This window comes from Daphnia magna, linkage group LG8 (assembly GCF_020631705.1).
Source record: "Daphnia magna isolate NIES linkage group LG8, ASM2063170v1.1, whole genome shotgun sequence".
NCBI classification, from domain to species: Eukaryota; Metazoa; Arthropoda; class Branchiopoda; order Diplostraca; family Daphniidae; genus Daphnia; species Daphnia magna.
This window is the reverse complement of record NC_059189.1, coordinates 244751-264478: the sequence shown is the minus strand read 5'-3', so window position 1 is coordinate 264478 and position 19728 is coordinate 244751. Positions and strand designations below refer to the sequence as shown.

The 19728-nt window shown below is 42.9% G+C and overlaps 3 protein-coding genes across 5 annotated transcripts in view; 2 read left to right on the top strand and 1 right to left on the bottom strand.

Moving 5' to 3' along the window:
* LOC116929653 (chorion peroxidase) overlaps positions 1-19728 on the bottom strand; it is a 46219-nt gene that overhangs the window by 26098 nt on the left and 393 nt on the right. The gene's annotated exons all lie outside the window — the stretch shown is intronic.
* LOC116929656 (peroxidase) lies at positions 1584-10005 on the top strand. Of its 2 annotated transcripts, none has more exons than XM_045178613.1 (11): positions 1584-1872; positions 3398-3577; positions 3689-3832; positions 3948-4156; positions 4253-4423; positions 5473-5996; positions 6086-6199; positions 6274-6907; positions 6992-7100; positions 8582-8726; positions 8841-10005. In XM_045178613.1, the coding sequence occupies exons 1-11, from the start codon at positions 1862-1864 to the stop codon at positions 8880-8882; spliced, it is 2283 nt and encodes a 760-aa protein (XP_045034548.1). In that variant the 5' UTR covers positions 1584-1861; the 3' UTR covers positions 8883-10005. The 2 variants fall into 2 exon arrangements, with proteins under 2 accessions (XP_045034548.1, XP_032792836.2); XM_032936945.2 differs by having other exon boundaries at positions 3395-3577.
* Positions 15272-19632, top strand: LOC116929657 (peroxidase). Its single transcript, XM_032936946.2, has 11 exons — positions 15272-15519; positions 15621-15728; positions 16318-16482; positions 16565-16782; positions 16916-17086; positions 17280-17675; positions 17767-18008; positions 18088-18348; positions 18443-18815; positions 18880-18988; positions 19052-19632. Exons 1-11 carry the CDS (start codon positions 15512-15514, stop codon positions 19116-19118), a joined length of 2118 nt encoding a protein of 705 aa, XP_032792837.2. The 5' UTR covers positions 15272-15511; the 3' UTR covers positions 19119-19632.

The following is a 19728-nucleotide window of genomic DNA, read 5'->3' as shown; positions in this document are numbered from 1 at the left end:
AGGACAAGGACGAGTCTCTGTTGCAATTGCTGGAGAGCGGAAAGAAAGAAAAAAAAAAACAAAACAAAAACAAAAGTTTACAAAGTCATAACACAACTATAGAATCGTAAACAGCAAAAACAAAAAAAACGGATAAGAATCTTCTACGGATGGGAAAATAGCAAAACGAACGAGCAAAGCCGGCGACAATTGCCGTCGTATAGTATACCCAATAGTCAGTAGCATCGAAAGTGGAAGCAGAATGGGCGTACATCCGCTTACCGTTCGTTCAATCGAGACAATTGTGTGACCGAATCCAAATTTGTTTGTTGGCTTTTTAATGATTTTTTTAAGGCTCAGTGAACAAATTGAGAAATTTGGCAGAACAACGGCAATGGGCTGTTTGTTGAACGTCTTTCGCTTTGTAATGTCCAGAACAATTAACTTAAAGAATTTACAAAAAGAACGAAACAAACAAGAGAAAATGTGTGTCAAAAAGAAAACAGGCAACAAGTTAACAGCAGTTTATGCCAGAAAGGACCGCGAAAAAGAAAGAAAAAAAAAAAAAACCAAGAAAATTCACACAGGCGAGTCCCTATCGATTGTCTCACACCTGTGTAATAATAGGATATCGACGACAACAGCAAAATTGAAACAAACTGAAAAGAGGTTAGTGGAACTTTTGTAGTTTTTCGCTAGCGGGGCCTAAGAGGACGTGCGTGAAATTTCGTGACGGCGTTCGTCTCCAAACTATGACAACTCGTGTGCCGATGCCTTTCCTTCTTTCCCGCCAAACTCATTTGTCCCAAAACTGAACGAGTCGTACTCCTTTTGATTTATTTTGATTTATTTTTTTTTCGTTTTGTTTTCTTTCAAGTCAAGTGGAAGGAAAACGTGATAAACGAGCAGGTGACTGTAGTATACAGCGAAAGGAAGAAATAGCAAAGCATCGACATCATTTCCCCCTGTTCCCGCCCGCAGCGAGAAAAAGAAAATGTTTAATTTTCTTTCTTCCTCATTCGAAGAGGCGGTCACATTGGCCAGACACTCACGAATGAAAAAAAATAAATACCATCTGGTCCACTGTGTTATTCCATTCCACGGATGCATCTCCACGTAACATGGCATTATACCTTTACAAGAGCCCCCCCCCCCCAGCCCCCCTTATTTCAGGCCTTAAATACTTCTTTTTTTTTTTATTAAACTGCTTTTTTGCCAAACTTCTCCGTCTGTTGCTACCAACACTCTTTCGATTCTCCTACCCGTCTGTTAAGTTAAACACATGGGCAGCATCCCCTAGCATTGAAGAAGGAGGGAGGGAGAAATGAAAAACCCGCTCTAGTGCGGGCGGGTTCTTTTCTTTTTCGCTTCTGGTCTTCCATCCCGATCTGCCCCATTCCAAACCGTAGCGCCTCTTGGACGTACTGTACCACCAGTGCCACCTGCTTTCGCTGTTCTCCCGTTACCGCTCCGACCGCTACCCACCCGCCCCTCTGTCTCTGTCATCGGCACGCAGACGCCAACAGACAAACACAATACGCGATCCTCCTCCTGCCCCCCCCTCCTCCCCTCTCGAACTAGTATATATAGAGAAAGAGTATAAGGTAGAGCGTCTTGCAGTGTGAAACAAAACGCCAAACGACGTTGAATGGTGTTACGTGACGAGCTCGACTTGTCTCAACTTCCACAGTCTTATCACTAGTTTTTCTTTGATAGAAATTTCTCAAATTGTAAAAAAAAAATATATATATTCAAAAGCCTAGACAGCACCGGTGCTCCAACTGATTTCGACTGAGAACAACAGGAGAAAAATCAGAGTGTTCCCGCTTCATCTTTGCGTTTGATCGCGGCGACGGTTTCAAGTGACACCCCGTGAATCATCATGGCAACCAGGTAAGTCATGGCCCACAAGCCAAATGATGTAGGGAGGGGTTTTTTTTTGGTTTTTTTTGTTTGTATTTTTGAGTGACATGTTTAAGGAAAACATGACAACGAATTATTACGTGCGCAAAGAATTTCCTGTATTTAGTTGGCGTGTGGTTAAACAGCCGACATCAATTAACTGGCCAACTGGCCTACATCGTCCTGGCATTCATATTCAGTCTAATATGAAAAATAGCTCCCCTTCCCCCCACCCCACCACCACCATCCAACCACGCGCTTTTTATGCGACTCGCTTGTAATTGGGATACGCAGCAGTTGGCTCTTTAAACTTGCCCCGAGTATTAGAAACTCACACTAATTATGCTTTCATGTTAGACGCATCAAAATGGATTTAGGTATTTCCCCCTTTCCCCATCAAAACTCACGTGAATGACACGCCAACTAAAAAAGAAACTGCCAAAAACATATAGAAATAAAACATTCAGTCGTGGCTGAATAGTTAGCTTTGTTTCATTGCGTGCGCGTTTTTATCAATCACCATAACAAGCCACGCAAAAAAAGGGGAAAGCTGGATCAATCAAAAATTGTTGCTATTCTTGTCCGTGCTCGGCAAAGCGGACGACCAAATGCGCAAAAGAAAAGACGGCAAATGGGCTGTGGAATATTATTATGATTATATGGGGTGGGTAGAAAACAAGGGAAACCCTTTGGAAAATGAGAAGCAGAGGGGGCCTTTCGTATAGTTATTGAATTGCTATCCATGTTTCTCTCTTTTTTTCCTTTTTTCATTCATTGTGGGAGGAGAGAAAGAGATCATCAAGACTCCCCACAGGTGCTAGATCTCTCCACAGAAAAGAAAGAGAGAGAAAAATGATAATAATAAATGGGGCCCACATAATATTGCGGGATGGAATACAAGTGTGCTGTTGCACATCGGGAGCGGATTGTGTTTCTCTCGTCCCCAGAAGAGAGGAAAAAAAACACACTCAACGAAAACAAATTAAAAACCAAAAAAAAAGTAGGTCCGCATATTCCAAAACTTCTTCAACAGGGAAATAACAAAAATACAATAAAAAAAAAAGAAAAAAGGAAAAAAGAAATAGAGTTAACGGACAAAATGGCTTGAAGCAAATCTCGTAACCACTATGATTTGTCTACGAGCAAAAGGCCAGCCAAACGTGGCCCAACGGGGCGAGGAGGCACCGTACGAAAACCAACGACCCAGCCGAAAGAAGAAAAAAAACTCCGTGGGCCACACTTGGGCTAACAAATCAACGCCATCGAACATGGTGTCGTAAATAACACGTTATTTCTTGTGTAGGGGGGGGGGGGATGGCGTTTCGCTCGAAAGATTGTCTAAATGGCGATACAATATATCTTGTTTCTTATTCTCATTTTATTTTTTTTTATCTCCCAATTCTGTTTCTATTGCCTCTTTCTCTCTCTCTCTTTTGTTTATTATGGTTGCCATCGCGATTGCCGTTCGTGATTTTGTACACATATTTTTGGATTTACGACGTCTATCAACAAGTAGCAGCACATTCCAGCAGCAACAGCAGCAGCAACGCTGGCTCTTCGGGTTCTTGTTGATGGGAGCGATGGCCGCCATGGCCCAGTCGCCCTTCCAGCACAAACACAATTTCGGTAGATTACCACAGCAGCAGTTGCAACAAGTGGGACCGAAATGCGCTCTCGTCGTGCCTAAAGGCCACGGGTGAGATATCACATTGCACCAATGCACCAGCTGTCCAAATGAAAAACCTTGTTTGCTTTTCCTGCACCGATTTATACGTGTGTTGCTATTTTGATTTTGTCGCGTGCGCAGAGAGAGTTGCGTCACCATCGAGTCAATCAACAGGGCATTCAACAAAGCTTCCAAGGAATTCCGGCTGGTCGAATCACGAGATGAAACATACAGCGAACAATTGGCCGAAACTCTACTCGAGACAAGTCGCTTGTTGGCCTTGGAGTAATTCCATTCATTATTTTTTATTTATTTATTTATTCCTTTTTTTTTTTTTTCAAAATCCAGCTAGCACGAAAAAAGAATGACATTCAATAATCGATTATTTGTTCGCTTTCAGGCATAAATTAGAAACGGACGAAATACAAGCGGCATTGCCATTGATCGATGTTTTCAAAACGAGCGTCGGTCGCTTTTGCCCAAAACCGGTAAAGTGCGAAGCGAGGCGATTCCGCAACTACGACGGAACGTGCAACAATTTGGACAATCCAAACTGGGGCGCCATTTCATCCCAATTCCGCCATCTTCTGCCGCCCGACTACGCCGACGGTATTTGTTTACCTTTTTTTCCGTATTCTTCAAAAAAAACTCCGCAGCCAACCGTTTAAATCAAACAAACGACCAATTAAATCATCCAAAACGCAGACATCAGCATGCCGCGCATTTCAGTCACCGGCGAACAGCTGCCCACCGCCCGTTACATTTCGTCCACCATCCATCGCGATCTCGGCTATCACGATCACGCCGTCACCGTCTTCCTTCCGGCTTTCGGCCAGCTCATCGATCACGATATGGCCGCCGGAGCTGAAACTAAAGGTATGCGCGCTTCTCTCTCTCTCTTAAGGCAAACTTCAGTTTCAATGCGGCAGGGAAGGCGGGAGGGGGGAAAAGAAAAAAACAAAACAAAAGCCCAAGCCAGTAATAGGTGTTAACGGATTGGTACGCGTGTTTTTGATGGGATCCGTTTCGCCGCTTCGCACCTCTGCTTTTAATGCTCTGATTATTAATAATTCATCACCTAGACACATGACTAGACTATATTATAACTCACGTCAGCCATGAGCCGCATGATCGTCAAGACACAACTGCACCTCGTTTTCGCTGCTTCTGCAATTTTCAAAACACGCTCGACTTGTCGTGATGATATTTCCAAATGAATCAGATCAAACTTTCACTGTTTTCGCCATGCGTGTGGTTGGCCTCGTCGAACCAACTCCCCGTTCTGCAGAAATTCTCGGACGACGCGACGAGAAGCCGAATAAATCCCGAAAACACCAGAAATTAACGACTGTTTATACTAAGAAATTCAATGCGTGAGATGTAAACCGAAAGATGGCGAAACTGGGAGGGGGAAATGCCAAGGGAAAGAACGAAAACGAAATTCTAATGAACGAAAGTGATTCGATTTCAACGGTTTCGTTTTCTGTCCTTGCCATTACAAAAGAGAGCCTATTTTCGTTTTAAGGTCGTTTCCCTAAATTCTGGTCAGCTGACTCGTTTAAACCACTAAACAATCAGACAGTTGAGTTGCGCCAAGTTGGTAATATCGTTTCGCCATTATCACCGTATTTTTTTTTTCTTTTCTTTTTTAATTTAAGAATGGCCAAACAATTGAAACGAAAGAAAAACAGGAAGGCCACTGCATCGACCCCCAATATTCAAACGAGAGCACAATTTAAATCCCACTTTGTGATTAGAGTATCGATTTCGAAAAAGAAAGAAAGAAAAAAACTTGAAAAGAGAAGGTCTCTTGAATCGAAATCTTTCCTCATTTCACTTGCGCCATTACGTGATGACGAAATTGATCCAATTCAAAACGACCATTACGCAATTAATCGATGCAAACTTGATCGGTACAAATATAGATCCGAGGACGAATGCCGAACCGAGGTGCTGCGACGTGTCCCCCGACCGGCGTCACCCAGCCTGTTGGCCCATCGACATCCCCGCCAACGACCCGTTCTATTCGCTCTTTGGCCGCCGTTGCTTGGAATTCGTGCGCTCCGCCAGCGGATTAAAAGACAAATGCAAATTGGGACCCCGCGCCACCTACAACACCGTGACCAGCTTCCTGGACGCCAGTTTCGTCTACGGCACGAACAAAGAGACGGCCCACAAGTTGCGCACCTTCCGCGGCGGCTCGCTCAACACCAACCCGGCCCTGCGCAATTTGGGCCTCAAGGATCTCTTGCCATCGAGGAGGGAAAACCCCGACCAAAACTGCAAACGGCCCAGTGGTGACATCTATTGCTTCGAAGCAGGTGATGCGCGAGTCAACCAGCAAGTCTTGTTGGTCACGTTGCACACCGTTTTCTTGCGAGAACACAACCGAATCGCCGCCCAATTGGCCAAAGTGAATCCTCACTGGGACGACGAAAGAATTTTCCAGGTGCTTGACAACTCACCCCTTAGCCCTTAGCCCTTAGCCCTTAGCCTGCAATTCTAAAACAACATTTTTTTCGTTTACGTCGTGCATAGGAAACGAGGCACATTACCGGTGCTTACATTCAGCACATCACCTACAACGAATTCTTGCCCATGGTGCTGGGCAAAGACATCATGAGGGACTACGGACTGCTCCTCGATAAAGACGTACGCACGCCTTACAATCAAATCAATCAAGTCGATACATTGTTACTATTAAGAGCGCGTCCATTTGATGATAGGGTCTGTCTACCGCTTACAACCCGAAAATAAACCCCAATCTTCCCTCGTCGTTCCACGCGGCCGCTTTCCGCTTCGGACACTCCGTCCTGCCCTCCCAGATTGAACAGTGGAGTGTCACCCACAAGCACGTCGGTTCACGGAGACTGAGCGAACTGTTCAACCGGCCGTTCGACATGTACCAGGGCGGAGTTACCGACCGTTACATAGCCGGATTCATGAATCAAGTGGCACAGGCTGTCGACGACGCCATGACCGAGGAACTGACCAATCACCTGTTCGCAGAGCCCCTCAAGAGCTTCGGTACCGATTTAGCCTCGCTCAATATGCAAAGGGGCAGGGATCACGGTGTTCCGTCCTACAACGCCTTCCGCGTCTACTGCGGACTCCGTCGGGCGCGCCACTGGGACGACCTTGCTGGATCGTTCACCAACGAGACGCTGCAAAAATACGCTAGAACTTATGCCAGTCCGGACGATATCGATCTTTGGTCAGCCGGAATCTCTGAACGACCGCTGCCCGGCAGCATGGTCGGCCCCGTCTTCGGTTGCATCATGGGAGAAACGTTCAAAAGCTTGCGCTATGGTGACAGATTCTGGTACGAAAATGGAGGCTGGCCGAGTTCATTCACGCTAGGTAAAATTCATTTTTGTTTTTAATCATTCACCATTTAAGATTATTTCCAATGATTGACGTCTCATTTGTTTTATCCGAGCGCAGAGCAAGTGAACGAAATTCGACGAATTAAACTGTCAAGACTCTTGTGCGACAATGGCGACCGTATCGAAACTGCTCAAGTCTACGCCATGGTCCTACCTGATCCGCAAATGTAAGTTGAAGCCTCACACTTTCCAATTGTTTTGAAATTCGACTCAAGCAGAGTTACAGGGAAGACGGTAGTCAACTGGTTTTTAAATAATCGCGCTGTTTTGATTTGCCGCCCGAAAAACTACGCCATCTATTGGTGTCGGTTAAAAGAACGAATGAAAAACCAAGACGGACAGAGACCGAACAAAAAATGCGATTCTGGCAGATCCTATTTGTATTGCTGGCGCATTTCGGTTGTAAATATTCTCTCACGACGAGGAATGGCATTAAAATCTTACACAACCTACGCAGGTAGCAATAGAAAACGAAGCATCCATCACCTGGGAAGATGAGATTTGGCTTTAAATCACATAAAAAGGGGGATGCCCCAGCCATTTGGCAAAGGTTAGCGGCTTATCAGTTTCAACAACAGCCAAAGAAATGGATGTTGGGAAAAAGATGGTTCGGTGAGAGTTGCACGCCAACAATTTTCTTATTTCGTTTACCTCATCGAGAAACGGATGATGAAGATGAACTCGACAATCAATGAATCAACAAAAGTGAATGTTTTCTTCCAACAGAAATGAAAATAGCAACGAACAACAGCAGACCAAACTAGGCTACTCTATGATTGAAATGCAACATTACATCAAAATGATTTTTAAAGAAAAAGAAAACCAGTTTTGGGGGGCCAATAAAAAAAAAAAAAAGGCGAAACGGGACGTGTAACTAACTGATCAGTGTCGAACACCAAATCCGACATGACGCTAGAACCCAATAAAACGGAGCGAAAGTAGAGCGCGCAATGGTATCAAGAGCAACGCGATATGCATCAAAACACTGCAGAGCGTAGACTAGAAAAATGTATTCATTCAGATCAGTCACTGGCGAGAGTGCATGTCTATCCATCCACTCGCAGCACCAGCCCAACAACGCCAGCTATTTCCATTTCGTTTTGTTCTTTCTGTTGGGGTTTTTATTTCTGGCAAGGTCGTCTCAGCCGCAAACGTGAATTGTCGACCCATTACAAACGGATTGATATAGAAACGTCAACATTCCGTACAGCCACTGACGAGTGCTTTTAAAGCCGATACATAAAAAATATTTAGCCCAGATAAGAAACAGATAAGAAACAGATAGAAAAAAAATAATGGAGAAAAGAATGGCACCACCAGCAACGGTTAGGATTGCGCCACGGCGGCTCTACTGCAGCACGTACAGCCTTGAAATATTATGGCGTCACTCGACCTTATTGTAGTCGTCTCTATTCGACTTGTTATCTCAAAGTTGATGATCAACACATGACTGCAGGCTTTTGATAAAAATCGAAATAGTGGTGTACATTGCCAAAAATCACCCCCCTCCAACCAGAAAAAAAAAAAAACTAAGTCCCAAGTAATAGCCCCACCAAAAAAAAACCCTGTTAAGACCACGCAACAGCAGCGCCAACTGGCAATTCACATATGAACGTAACCTCATTTTTGTTTTGCTGGCGAATTTCAGCAACCCGAGAGTGCCTTGCAAAAGTTCCGTCCTGCCCCGCTTGAACTTGGAATTGTGGCGGGAATCGAAAGGAAAGCCCAATGTCAAGAATTCACAATTCGCGCCACCGACCGCTCCCGGACCATTCGCCGGAGGCTTCAATAGCGTACGTTTACTCTATCCGTCCATTTCCAGATGAAACTATTTGCAGTTGCTGTAGATAAAATGTACGTAAATGTTTGGCTAATAGCTTTTGCTCTCCAACATTTGAAACGCACAGGTGCCAACACTGTTCAGCAACCCACGCCCTTTTTTCCCATAATTGACCCACACACGCACACAGGAGCGGAGAAGAGCATCAAAAATCAACGTGACACGACAAAGAAGAAACAAAGAAACAAAAGAGCAAAGTGATGAAGCAGCTCCTCCGTCGCTAGAGCCATCCAGTATACGAGTAAAAAAATGTGGATCCAGAAAAGAAATTAAGGACAAATGCGTTGATCAGAGAGAAAAACTTCTAATAATAAATTAAAGACAAAAAAAAAAAGTTTACGGATTTAAAAGAAAGAAACGAACCGTTTTAAAAAAAATAGCAATTGGGTTTCGTATAGATTATATCGTGTATGATTTTTAAATAGCTATATTCTCTTGGATGAACTTTTAACATTTCTTCTACATTTTCTTTTTCTCTTTGGTTTTTTTTCTTTTCTTTTGTCAATCCCCTCTCTCCAATTTGTTTTTTTCCCGTTTCAAAACCAATGCCACAAGTTCTATCATTCTTTTTTTTTCGTTAACGTTTAAAATTCAATTTTTCTGTTGTTGTTCAACTTTCCCCCAAGAGTCTGCAGAGCCAACGTGAGGTGATCAAACAATAACAGACCATTGCCCGTGGATCTACATTTGGATTCCATCTCTTTCTCGCTTTTGGTCTGGAATTATTCAGCATCAACTCACGATGGCAAAGTTTCCAGTTTTGTTGCTTTTTTCTCTTTGCTTTTAGACAAGGGGCTTGGCTAAACGCTACCGCCACTTGACTAAAGGAAAAACGGGATTTTGCATGGAAACTTTGTCTAACAAGCAAAAGGGACTTCACTTTTGATCAAACAGCAAAAGGGCCTCCCTGTTTATTTTTTAATTTCCTTTTTTGGTTTTGAAACGGAGGATTTTTAAATTAAAAGTTTCTTATTGTTTCTCTTCTCTGCCTAAATATTTAAAAAGAAAAGAAAAATGTAGAAAAAAGAAAAAAAAAAGATGACGTATTAATATGACGGATTGGTTTCATCGTTTTCTCCTGAAAAAAAAAAGTGGGGATTTTTAATTCATTTTTTTTTTTAAATCCGACTTTGTTTGCATGTGTAATCTCGCTGTAATCTCTTTTCGTCGGGAAACGAGAGCCGGCCGAAAAGAAAACAAAAAAGAAAATATATATGCATATTATTATAGTACTACTGGGTAATTATTATTACGGCAAACAGTATGTCATGGCTACAATTGCCGTCGCCTCACGCAACATATGCCTCTCGTGTTGCGTAGCAGGCGCACTTTTAATACGCTGGCAAGTGTGCAAACATGACGATTTGCGAGCAAAGATAAAATGGTTACGCCGGTTGGTTTACGTGTTACGGACACTGTAAGGTGAGATGCGAGAGAAGCCACAGACAATGATTAAATCTAGCAAACTAGTAAAACCAAGTCATAGTACCGTGTTTGATTGGGGGGGTGTGTGTTTATTCCTCCACCCCGTTCCCTTCTTTTTTTTTTTTTATTTCTTTAAGAAGAAGAAAAGAAAAAAAAACCTATCATCCGTCGAGGTCGTTTACCAATTGAGAAAGGCACACACGAAATGAGAGAGAGAGAGAGAGAGAGAATGAACAAGAGTTCAGCAGCGGGCGCAACAGGTTTCGGGGCCGTTTGAGAAGGTAAAAGTTGACCCTCATACTGACACTACTACACCTATAACATTCGCCTTACTCATTCAGGTGCAGTAAAAAAAAATTGCAAAGCTGCGGTAAAATAGCGCTTGCCATTCAGGCAAGCGTTTCGGCGACGCGCATTAGGGACTATTTAAGCAGAGGCGTCGCAGCCAACATTAACCGTCCCATACGACATGTTTTACTTTGCATTTGAAAAAGAGAGACGTTGACACGAGGACAACGTTGATAGAAACAAGTGGTCGAATCTCTTTCTCGTAGAACATTCAGTCAAAAGAAGTGGATTTAAATTTGAAAAATAAACAATTTCAGCAAACAAAAGGATTTGATATGGAAGCGAACTTTTGCAAATTGACAAAGAAAAAAATGCATTGTCCCTGTTTTCAAACTTGATAGCTGATGGCAAGGACCGTGCCAAGCCGCACCACGCTGATACACAGACCGTGCCAGATGCAGATACTTTCTCTTTATTTATGCGCCTCGCCTCCACCGCCTCCTCCTCCTCCGCCACTCAAAAACAAAACAAAAAAAAACAACCACCAAACACATCGCCTCGAAAAAGAACAAAAGACATTCGACCAGAAAACATACGGGAAAAAAAAACAGCGACCAATACACCGATCCTAACGACTATAGCCCAACTGATGCTAAAAATATCAACTGGCTATTTTTAAACAACACAAAGGCCCGGACCGGAACGAACGCATGACTGAAGATGTTTCATTACGTTGCAATGGATAAAGATTCGAATTTTGATGAAACCAAGAAGAGGTGAATTGATATCCTAACGTAGATAACGTGCAGCCAATCGGGAGATGGCCACGCATCCTTTTATGGTTGACCACCCGCACTTGTCCACTCGTCAACAAAACATCACACACAAATAAAGAAATTCTACACAAGAGCATGACAGCAAAAGAAAACATCCCTGATGTCAATAACGTGGACCGGTTAATTAATTTTTAAAAATTGCTTTATTGTTCAATTGTGCAACTTTACCCCACCCCCCACTTTATGTCAACTATAGAAAGTTAAAATTACCAGTTATAAAGATACAATCAAGAAAATTCCATACAAAAACAATGACGTCATCGTCATCGACGACATTTTGTTTCTTCTTAATTTTCAGTGGCATCTTTGGACTCGCCGAAATAGCGGACAAATGAAACAGCAAAACGAGCGGCGGTAGCAACGACGGCCTTTTCGGCCTTAAAAGAACCCGCCATTAGATCGCCCACCCTCCGAGGGATCAAACGAACAAAGAGGAAAATAGAAAATGACGATCAAAAAAACAAAAAAAAACACGAGAATAGAAAAAGGGTCGAAAAGTAAAGAAACAAATTAACAATTAGCGATAATGACGGCGTGTGTGGAAGGCGGGTTTTGTGTGACGGAGGCGTCGACGTCATCGAATTATGAAACGAAAAAGAAAAAACGAAACAAAGTCGGCACAAGGTCGCCGTTTTACAGTTTGGAACGAGTGGTGGGAGTGGATTGTTGAAATGAGATCAACTTCTTCATTTCCATTCGGCCCTATCGATTCTAAAATCTACACGCAACATGCGATCGAAAATGTAAAAGTCATTTGTACGTGAACTAAATAACTTGTTTCCAATTGTTGAAAGAAAAAAATTCTACTTGATACGATAATAACTGGCCATTAATGCAGTGCCACCCAAAGAAAGAAAAAAGCCTAAAAAAACGAGCCAATGGTCCAGTTATGAAAACAAAAGTAAAAGGATGAAGAATAACGAGACTCTATCCCCCAAAACGGTTCGCCGCGCTACCACAAAGGTCACATCAATTCACACACACACAAATAAAAAGAAAACAGGTAAACTCAAAAAGAGAGATATTTGGCACTCTATAAAATGCCAAATTGAATGAGATCAAATCTTGGGCGGTGTACTGGACTAGTCCACGCGTTGTGTGACCGGCACATCTCGGCCAGAACAACACACACACACAAACGCGAAGCGAAAAAAAAAAATTAAGTGGAGTACGCATACGAGTGTGTGTGTGTCTGCTACTTGTTCAGTGTCTTGCTAGAAATTGACCCACATTCGCAGACTTTGTCTGTTTTTGTTATTTTTCTCGGTCTCATTCAGGGAATGATAATATAATCGTACGAAATGGTTCGTGCACAAATGAAGAGGGGACACGGATCGCATTTACAAGTGGCGGTGTGTGAACGTGTCAATTTGTTTTCAGTCGGATTCTTCACGCTCGTTACGTTTTGGGCTACACGAAATATGTTGACCATTGCTGAAACAAAATTCGATGAAGCCAATCCGCTTGAATAGTTTTTTTAAACGATTACCACAACCGAATAATTGATTTGAAGAAAAAGAAAAACAGATCGTCATCGTGTAAGCCAGCGTCGTAACGTAACGCATTCATTATCGATTACATTCAAGTTAACGAGTTGGAAACTGGCACACATACACATAGTCAAGGTCGCACTCTTTTTTTTTCTTCTTCTTCTTCTTCTTTTGGTTGCTGCAAGGCAGTTTGTAGCATAAGCTCGCGATGTAAAGGACTCACGTGCGTGACTACACCACACCCCACCCACGGCCACCCCGCAATCTAAACCACCTTACGACTCCCCGCTATTTTGGTTGCAACTTTAATACCCTATTAATGGCACGGTGGCGTGCCCCTCATCTCGTTTGTCATCTGCAATTTTTGAATTTTTTTTTTTTATAGGCTTGCTCGCTTTTAATGAATGAATTTGTGTGTGTGTGGAAGAGTCGTCAAAAATGATGAACAAAATGACAATTGTAAAAATGAAAAGGAGATGAAAGAAAAAAATGCAATTAACCAATAATGAGATGCGTATGGGGGCGCCTACGCTTGAACTAACATGCGACTTGTTAGATATGCACCTCGGTCACTCGGTCACTTTCTTTTTAGGCGATCGGTCAACCGCCACAGGACACACGACTCACTGACGGACGGGTCGACCCAACCGACTGAGACCTGGTTTCTTTGCCTTCTTCAGTCTGGCTCCTCCGTATCGTCGCTGTTGAAAAGAATTTCGAAAAACAACTAACGAGACACAACAAAATTCAAGTCAACCCTCTTCCTAATGGCAGCTGTTAGCCAACTTAAAAAGCCTCAGGCAATCTCCTGTTAGCGCACTTATTTACTTCCAGAATTTCCCCTTTGCACGTTGACTTTGCTGTCACATGAATTTGTTGACCGAATTGTTTAGCTGCCATTTGTTTCTCCAGGGAAAGGAATCGAGTTACGAAGGGACGACAACAACAACAAAAAAATGAAACAGGTCGAATGCGCAAGTTGAATTCAAGAAAGAAATGAGAATCGAAAACAAACAGCTCCGATTTTACCGAAACACCCAAGACGTTTTTGTGGAAGAAAATGAAATCAAGCAATCAAGTAGTCACGTGTAAACGACCCCCCCCCCCCACACGCTACAAAGAAGACGAAAAATGATCTCAATCGTGTCCAGCTTAGAAAAAAACCCAAAAAAAATCTCATTTTGGCCAGCCGATGTAGTGTAAACTTGACGCAATTACCCGCCAATGAGCTAATGATGCAAGTAAAACGGCAAGCACCGCTGCGCTAATGGCTGTGCGGCCGATTTTTATCGACACCACCACACATTCTCAATTTTATAGATGGGTGAGAAGAGAGAGATAATAACAGACTCACACAGTGAGTCAGACGTCACGGGGATTATTGACACAGTCGGTTGCCATTGTGTGACGTACGACGTCTATATCCAACAGCCCATTGCGTTCAGTTCACTCCATGTCTCAGTCTTTGGGCTTTTTGTTTTTCTTTTTCTTTTCGGTTCACCTTGAAAATGAAAAGGAAGGCATGACGACCAAAATACGATGAGAAAAAAAAAAATAACCTAAAAGAAAAAAAATGATTGTGGCGTGCGCTTTCACCTCCCGCAAAATCATGGCCATCATTTTTTGGTTTCGTGAAACATGTGGGGGGGAGGAACATCGTTTAAAAGATTCCAAAATTCAAATAAGAAAAAAAGCTGCTGCTGCGTATCTTTTTCGTTTTACAGATCGACCTTAAGGATAGACGGATTACGACTTTTGGCTTTTTTCATTTTCTTCACCTTGGCATTCCTTTACGTTCGTCATTTCGCTTTTCTCCACGTTTACAGAGTTTCACCCGTATCGTAGGTTTTGGTTTGTTCTAACGTGCCAGCCTATCTGCAAGTCTACACTCCCGACGAGCGCTACTTCCACCACCAGCACCTGACTGAAAGACAGGTCATTTGTGAGCCGGACTCGACACACACACACAGACACGTTTCAGACATTTTTTTCGCCTTTTTTTGGTAGATGCCATTTGGTGCCACCCGATCGTGTCTACATGTTGTGCTGCTTTTCCAGCATAACGCCTTTCACTCTCGCCTTTTTTTTCTCTCTTTCTCTCTTTTGTATAGAGGGAGATTTTTGAAGAAAAATGGGGGAAAAACGGAAACAAAATTTTAAAAATAAAACGAAATAAATTAAAGGGAAAAGAACGCGCCCCGTAACCGAACGAACGGACGACCAACCACGTACAGAAGTTTTTTTGGGGGGAAAAAAGTGAGAGAGACTGGGAGCGTCCGGGGCGGGCCACGATCCCCAACAAACAGCGCCATCCACGTTGGGCTAGTAACGTCCCCCAACGTTCACTCTCTAAAGCCTCTCCTACTGTAGTTTCATCCACGACGGGCGAAAAAAAAAAAAAGAAAAAAGAAACAAAACTCACACACACGCGGACAATTTAAAAGGACAAGTGAAACCCACTCACCTTGTTCAGTCTCTAACGGCAAGCCGTCTCGATAGCTCAACTCGCTTTTCTGCCTAGCCAAGAAAACAAAGTTGACCATTCATCACATCTTGAAAATCACTTCGAATCAAAGTTGAACTTAATCCCGCAGTTTTCGCACCGAGTTTGGCATTGATCCTTTGAATCAAATCACCAGTTGCTACCCAAGTGTCTCCGTATTTTGTGCTCATTGATCGGATCCACCCAATCGTCCACTATGAAGAGGTAAACCAATTTCCCTTTTTCTTTTTTTTTCATTGTACCGACCTCATTTTAAAACAACCCTCATTTTAATAACAACCGAACCCCGTCATTTTAAAACAAAGATCCCGGCAGCTGATTGCGTTGGGATTACTCGTCACGCTGCAATGTTGCGTCCTCACCGTTCATTCCAACGACAACGGCAAGTGCGCCTTGCTCATCCCCGGCGCAACGTGAGTCTTGTTCATTTTTTCGATTTGTTTTTTGTTTTTTTACCTTTTTTATCTTTTAAAGTGTTATTTAACAAACACAGCACCTTGATCCATTTTTTTTTTTTTTGGGAAAACGGGGCGTTCGCTGGCGTTTCTTTCTGCGTGTGAAGGGCAAACGAATCCGCAAAATAAAAAAAGAAAACCAAAAAACAATCTAGAGAAGAGGGATACACCATATACGTATGACATACACCACAAAAAAAGGCACCCGTAGTTTGGTGGCTACGAACACGTCGCTGTGATATCTGTAGAAAAGATTGAAAAGAGAAAAAAAAAAGGGCATCCACCAACTTTCTAATTTTTTCCTGCTGCTGCTGCTGCCACGCAAATGGCTCAATGGTGGACTACTAAACATGGACTTGTATGGGGGGGTTTTTTTCTGATTATTTCGGGCAACGGTTGTTAACGACCAAACTTAATCATGCACCGAAACGTGTTTCTATTCTTCTCCTTTCGCCTATTAATTATGAATGCGCCGTCTATTTGTTAATGAATAACATCGATAACCCTTTTGTTTTGTGTTTTTATTGACGTGATACGTACATCGTAGGACGAGCACGTGCGTCAGTTACGAGGCCATCAACAGAGCCTTCAACACGGCAAAAGAAACCACCCGCCTCAGCGGTCCGCAATCAAAAAGCAAAGATCTGAGCGATATTGAAATCGACGTACTTGGCCGAACAATCGTCGAAACGAGCCGCATCTTGGCAAAAGAGTTGGTTTTACTTTGAATAATTCCCGATACTCGTGCAACGATGTTTAACCATTTATCCATTTAATAAAACAAAAAAAAACAGATTCAAATTGGCTCCCGATGCGATTCACATGGGACTGCCGATGATCGACACCAGACACACGGCCATCAACCAATATTGCCCCGTCAGATTCCAGCGACCGCAATGCAAGGTCCAACGTTACCGCGAAATGGATGGCATGTGCAACAACTTGGAAAACCCTCACTGGGGCGCCGTCATGGCCCCTTTCCGACGACTCCTCCCACCCAACTTCCAAGATGGTACGATTCTATTCTTTTTAAAAAATGCATTGTTCTCCATTTTTGTTTTTCTTTCTTTAAAAACAAAAAACAAAAAAAAAAAAAAAAAAAACTAAAAGAAATTCAACTCGCTTTCAATTGTTTTGTGCTGCAGGTGTTAGCGCGCCACGCATTTCAGTGACTGGCTCCGAATTGCCTACAGCTCGACTCGTGTCGACCCTCACCCACAAGGATATGGGCTTTCACGATCACGCCGTTACCATTTACTTGCCAGCCTGGGGCCAACTGATCGATCACGATATGGCTATGGGTGCTGAATCCAAAGGTAACAACACAGCACGAATAATAATAAAACATTACTTGTCAACGCTGACATCACTATAAAAATACCTATGGCTAATGAACAAGCAAACCCTCCTGCCTACTGAAAACAAAAATAAAAAAAAAACAACAAAAGGACAAAAATAATACGGTGAAAGTGACCGTGATTTTCTTTTTTGACCTAACCCAAATTGTAGATCCCAGGACCAATTCTGAACCCAAATGTTGCAACGTACCACCCAACCAACGTCACCAGGCTTGCTGGCCCATCGACATTCCATCAGCTGACCCGTTTTACAAACTCTTCCGTCGTACTTGTTTGGATTTCGTCCGTTCCGGCGCCGGAGTCAGGGATTATTGCAAACTGGGAACCAGGGTCGCCGTCAACACCGTGTCCGCCTACCTCGATGCCGGTTTCGTCTACGGCACTGATTTGGAAACGTTGAACAAACTTCGCGTATTCAAAGCCGGTCAATTGAAAAGTAACGCCATGAATCGCCACAAGGGCATGAAAGACCTCCTCCCACCCCAAATGGAGAACCCCGACGCTAACTGCAAACGACCCAGCAAGGACGTCCATTGCTTCATGGCCGGTACATTCTGCCTACTTTTTTTTTTTCAACATATTTTCTTTTTTCAAGAGAGAGAGGGGGCAATTTAAAAATATCAAAAATAAAAAACCAGGTGACGCTCGAGTCAACCAGCAAATGATGTTGGTCGCCCTACATACGATCCTCATGAGAGAACACAACCGCATCGCCCTCGAACTCAGCAAAATCAACTCTCACTGGGACGATGAGAAAATTTTCCAAGAGACACGACACATTATTGCCGCCATTGTTCAACAAATCACCTACAACGAATTCTTGCCCATGGTGTTGGGTAAAGAAGTCATGGAACGTTACAGTCTGCTCGGAGAAAGACAAGTAAAACTCGCGTTTGAAAAAAGACTAGCGTTGGAAAAAGGCATGTGTTTATACTGATACGTGTCGTCTATTTGCGCAGGGCATGTTGAACAAATACAATCCGAAATTGGAGGCCACCCTGCCGACATCCTTCTTCGCGGCCGCTTTCCGTTTCGGTCACTCGCTCATCCCGAACGCGCTCGAGCGATGGAGCACGACGCACAAATTCATCGGATCCAGACGACTCAGCGACATCATCAACAAACCATTCGACGTTTACACAGGAAACACTTGCGATGAATACCTCACCGGATTCATGAACCAAATCTCACAGGCCGTTGATGACTCTGTCTCACAAGAGGTACGTTTGTCTTTCAATCATCATCAATCAAGCACCACAAAAACAACAACAACACAAAGAAAAACTAAAAGAGGCGAAACAATTGCATTTCTAGTTGACCAACCATCTCTTCAGAGATGAGACGAGCGGTTTCGGTTCGGATTTGGCCTCGTTAAACATTCAACGCGGCCGCGATCACGGTGTCCCGTCCTACAATGCCTACCGCGAATTCTGCGGACTTCGTAGAGCAAGAAGCTGGAACGACTTGGCCGGAGCCTTCACCAACGAAACGCTTCACATGTACATGCAAACCTACAAAAACCCTGACGATCTCGACTTGTGGTCAGCTGGCGTCTCTGAACGGCCTTTGCCCGGCAGTATGGTCGGCCCTGTTTTCGGCTGCATCATGGGAGAAACATTCAAAAACCTGCGGCTCGGCGATCGTTTCTGGTTCGAAAATGCCGGACAGCCTAGCTCGTTTACTCAAGGTATCTTCATTTCTAAGCAACAAATTTGCAAGATAAAACCCCGTGATTTTATCCACCGATTCAGAGCAAGTCAACGAAATCCGCAAGATTAAATTGTCGCGAATCATTTGCGACAACAGCGATCACATCGAGACCGTTCAAGTCTACGTTATGGTCCTCCCCGACTCAGAAATGTAAGTGACAAGACAATCAACAATGAAAGCATCTCCTCTAATGAAAAATGTTCTCTTTTCTAGCAATCCTCGCGTGGCATGCAAATCAGGCATTTTGCCACGCATCAATTTGAGCAAGTGGAAAGAGTAAAAGGTTGAAGTCTAAGAAATTAACAATCAGACAAAATCTTTAATATAATAGTTTAAAAGATAGAATTAAAAGATGAAAAACAAACAAAGAAAAACCATCGTCGACGGTTTTTGTTTGTTTGTGGATGGCTACAAAATAATAATATAATATATACTTCTATTTTCTTGGAGAAGGTCGTAAAGAAAGCAAAATTATTACAAAAAAAAACCTTCATATATAAAAAAAAAAAAGACTAAGGATGGTAATGAATCAACGGTAAAATAGGAATAGAGTGTAAATATGGACAAGAGCAACCCATTTTGTCAATCGTCAAGAAAACAGAGCATGGACTTTGAAATCCTTACTCTCCCTAAACGGGAGAATAGAAACAAAAGAAAACGAAGAGAAGTCTTAGAATTGTCACTCCCTTATTTATAAATGTCTCTACAAATCTTTTCTTGTCACGATGTGAAACGAAACCTGATAACTGATAATTCTAAATACACGTGACTGATCTGTTTTAAACCCACAAAAACGTGCATCCTTTGTCTCTTTCATTTCACTCTCAACAAAAAACCTATCCGAACAAGTGCGATTTGACGAGAAAATAACAATGTCTCAAGGCTAAACG

Coding starts and splice junctions, on each gene's coding strand:
- LOC116929657 (XM_032936946.2), top strand. Junction 17,676..17,766: donor CGTCCATTGCTTCATGGCCG/GTACATTCTGCC, acceptor ATAAAAAACCAG/GTGACGCTCGAGTCAACCAG. Junction 18,349..18,442: donor ATGACTCTGTCTCACAAGAG/GTACGTTTGTCT, acceptor TTGCATTTCTAG/TTGACCAACCATCTCTTCAG.
- LOC116929656 (XM_032936945.2), top strand. Junction 4,424..5,472: donor CGCCGGAGCTGAAACTAAAG/GTATGCGCGCTT, acceptor GTACAAATATAG/ATCCGAGGACGAATGCCGAA. Junction 7,101..8,581: donor GTCCTACCTGATCCGCAAAT/GTAAGTTGAAGC, acceptor GGCGAATTTCAG/CAACCCGAGAGTGCCTTGCA.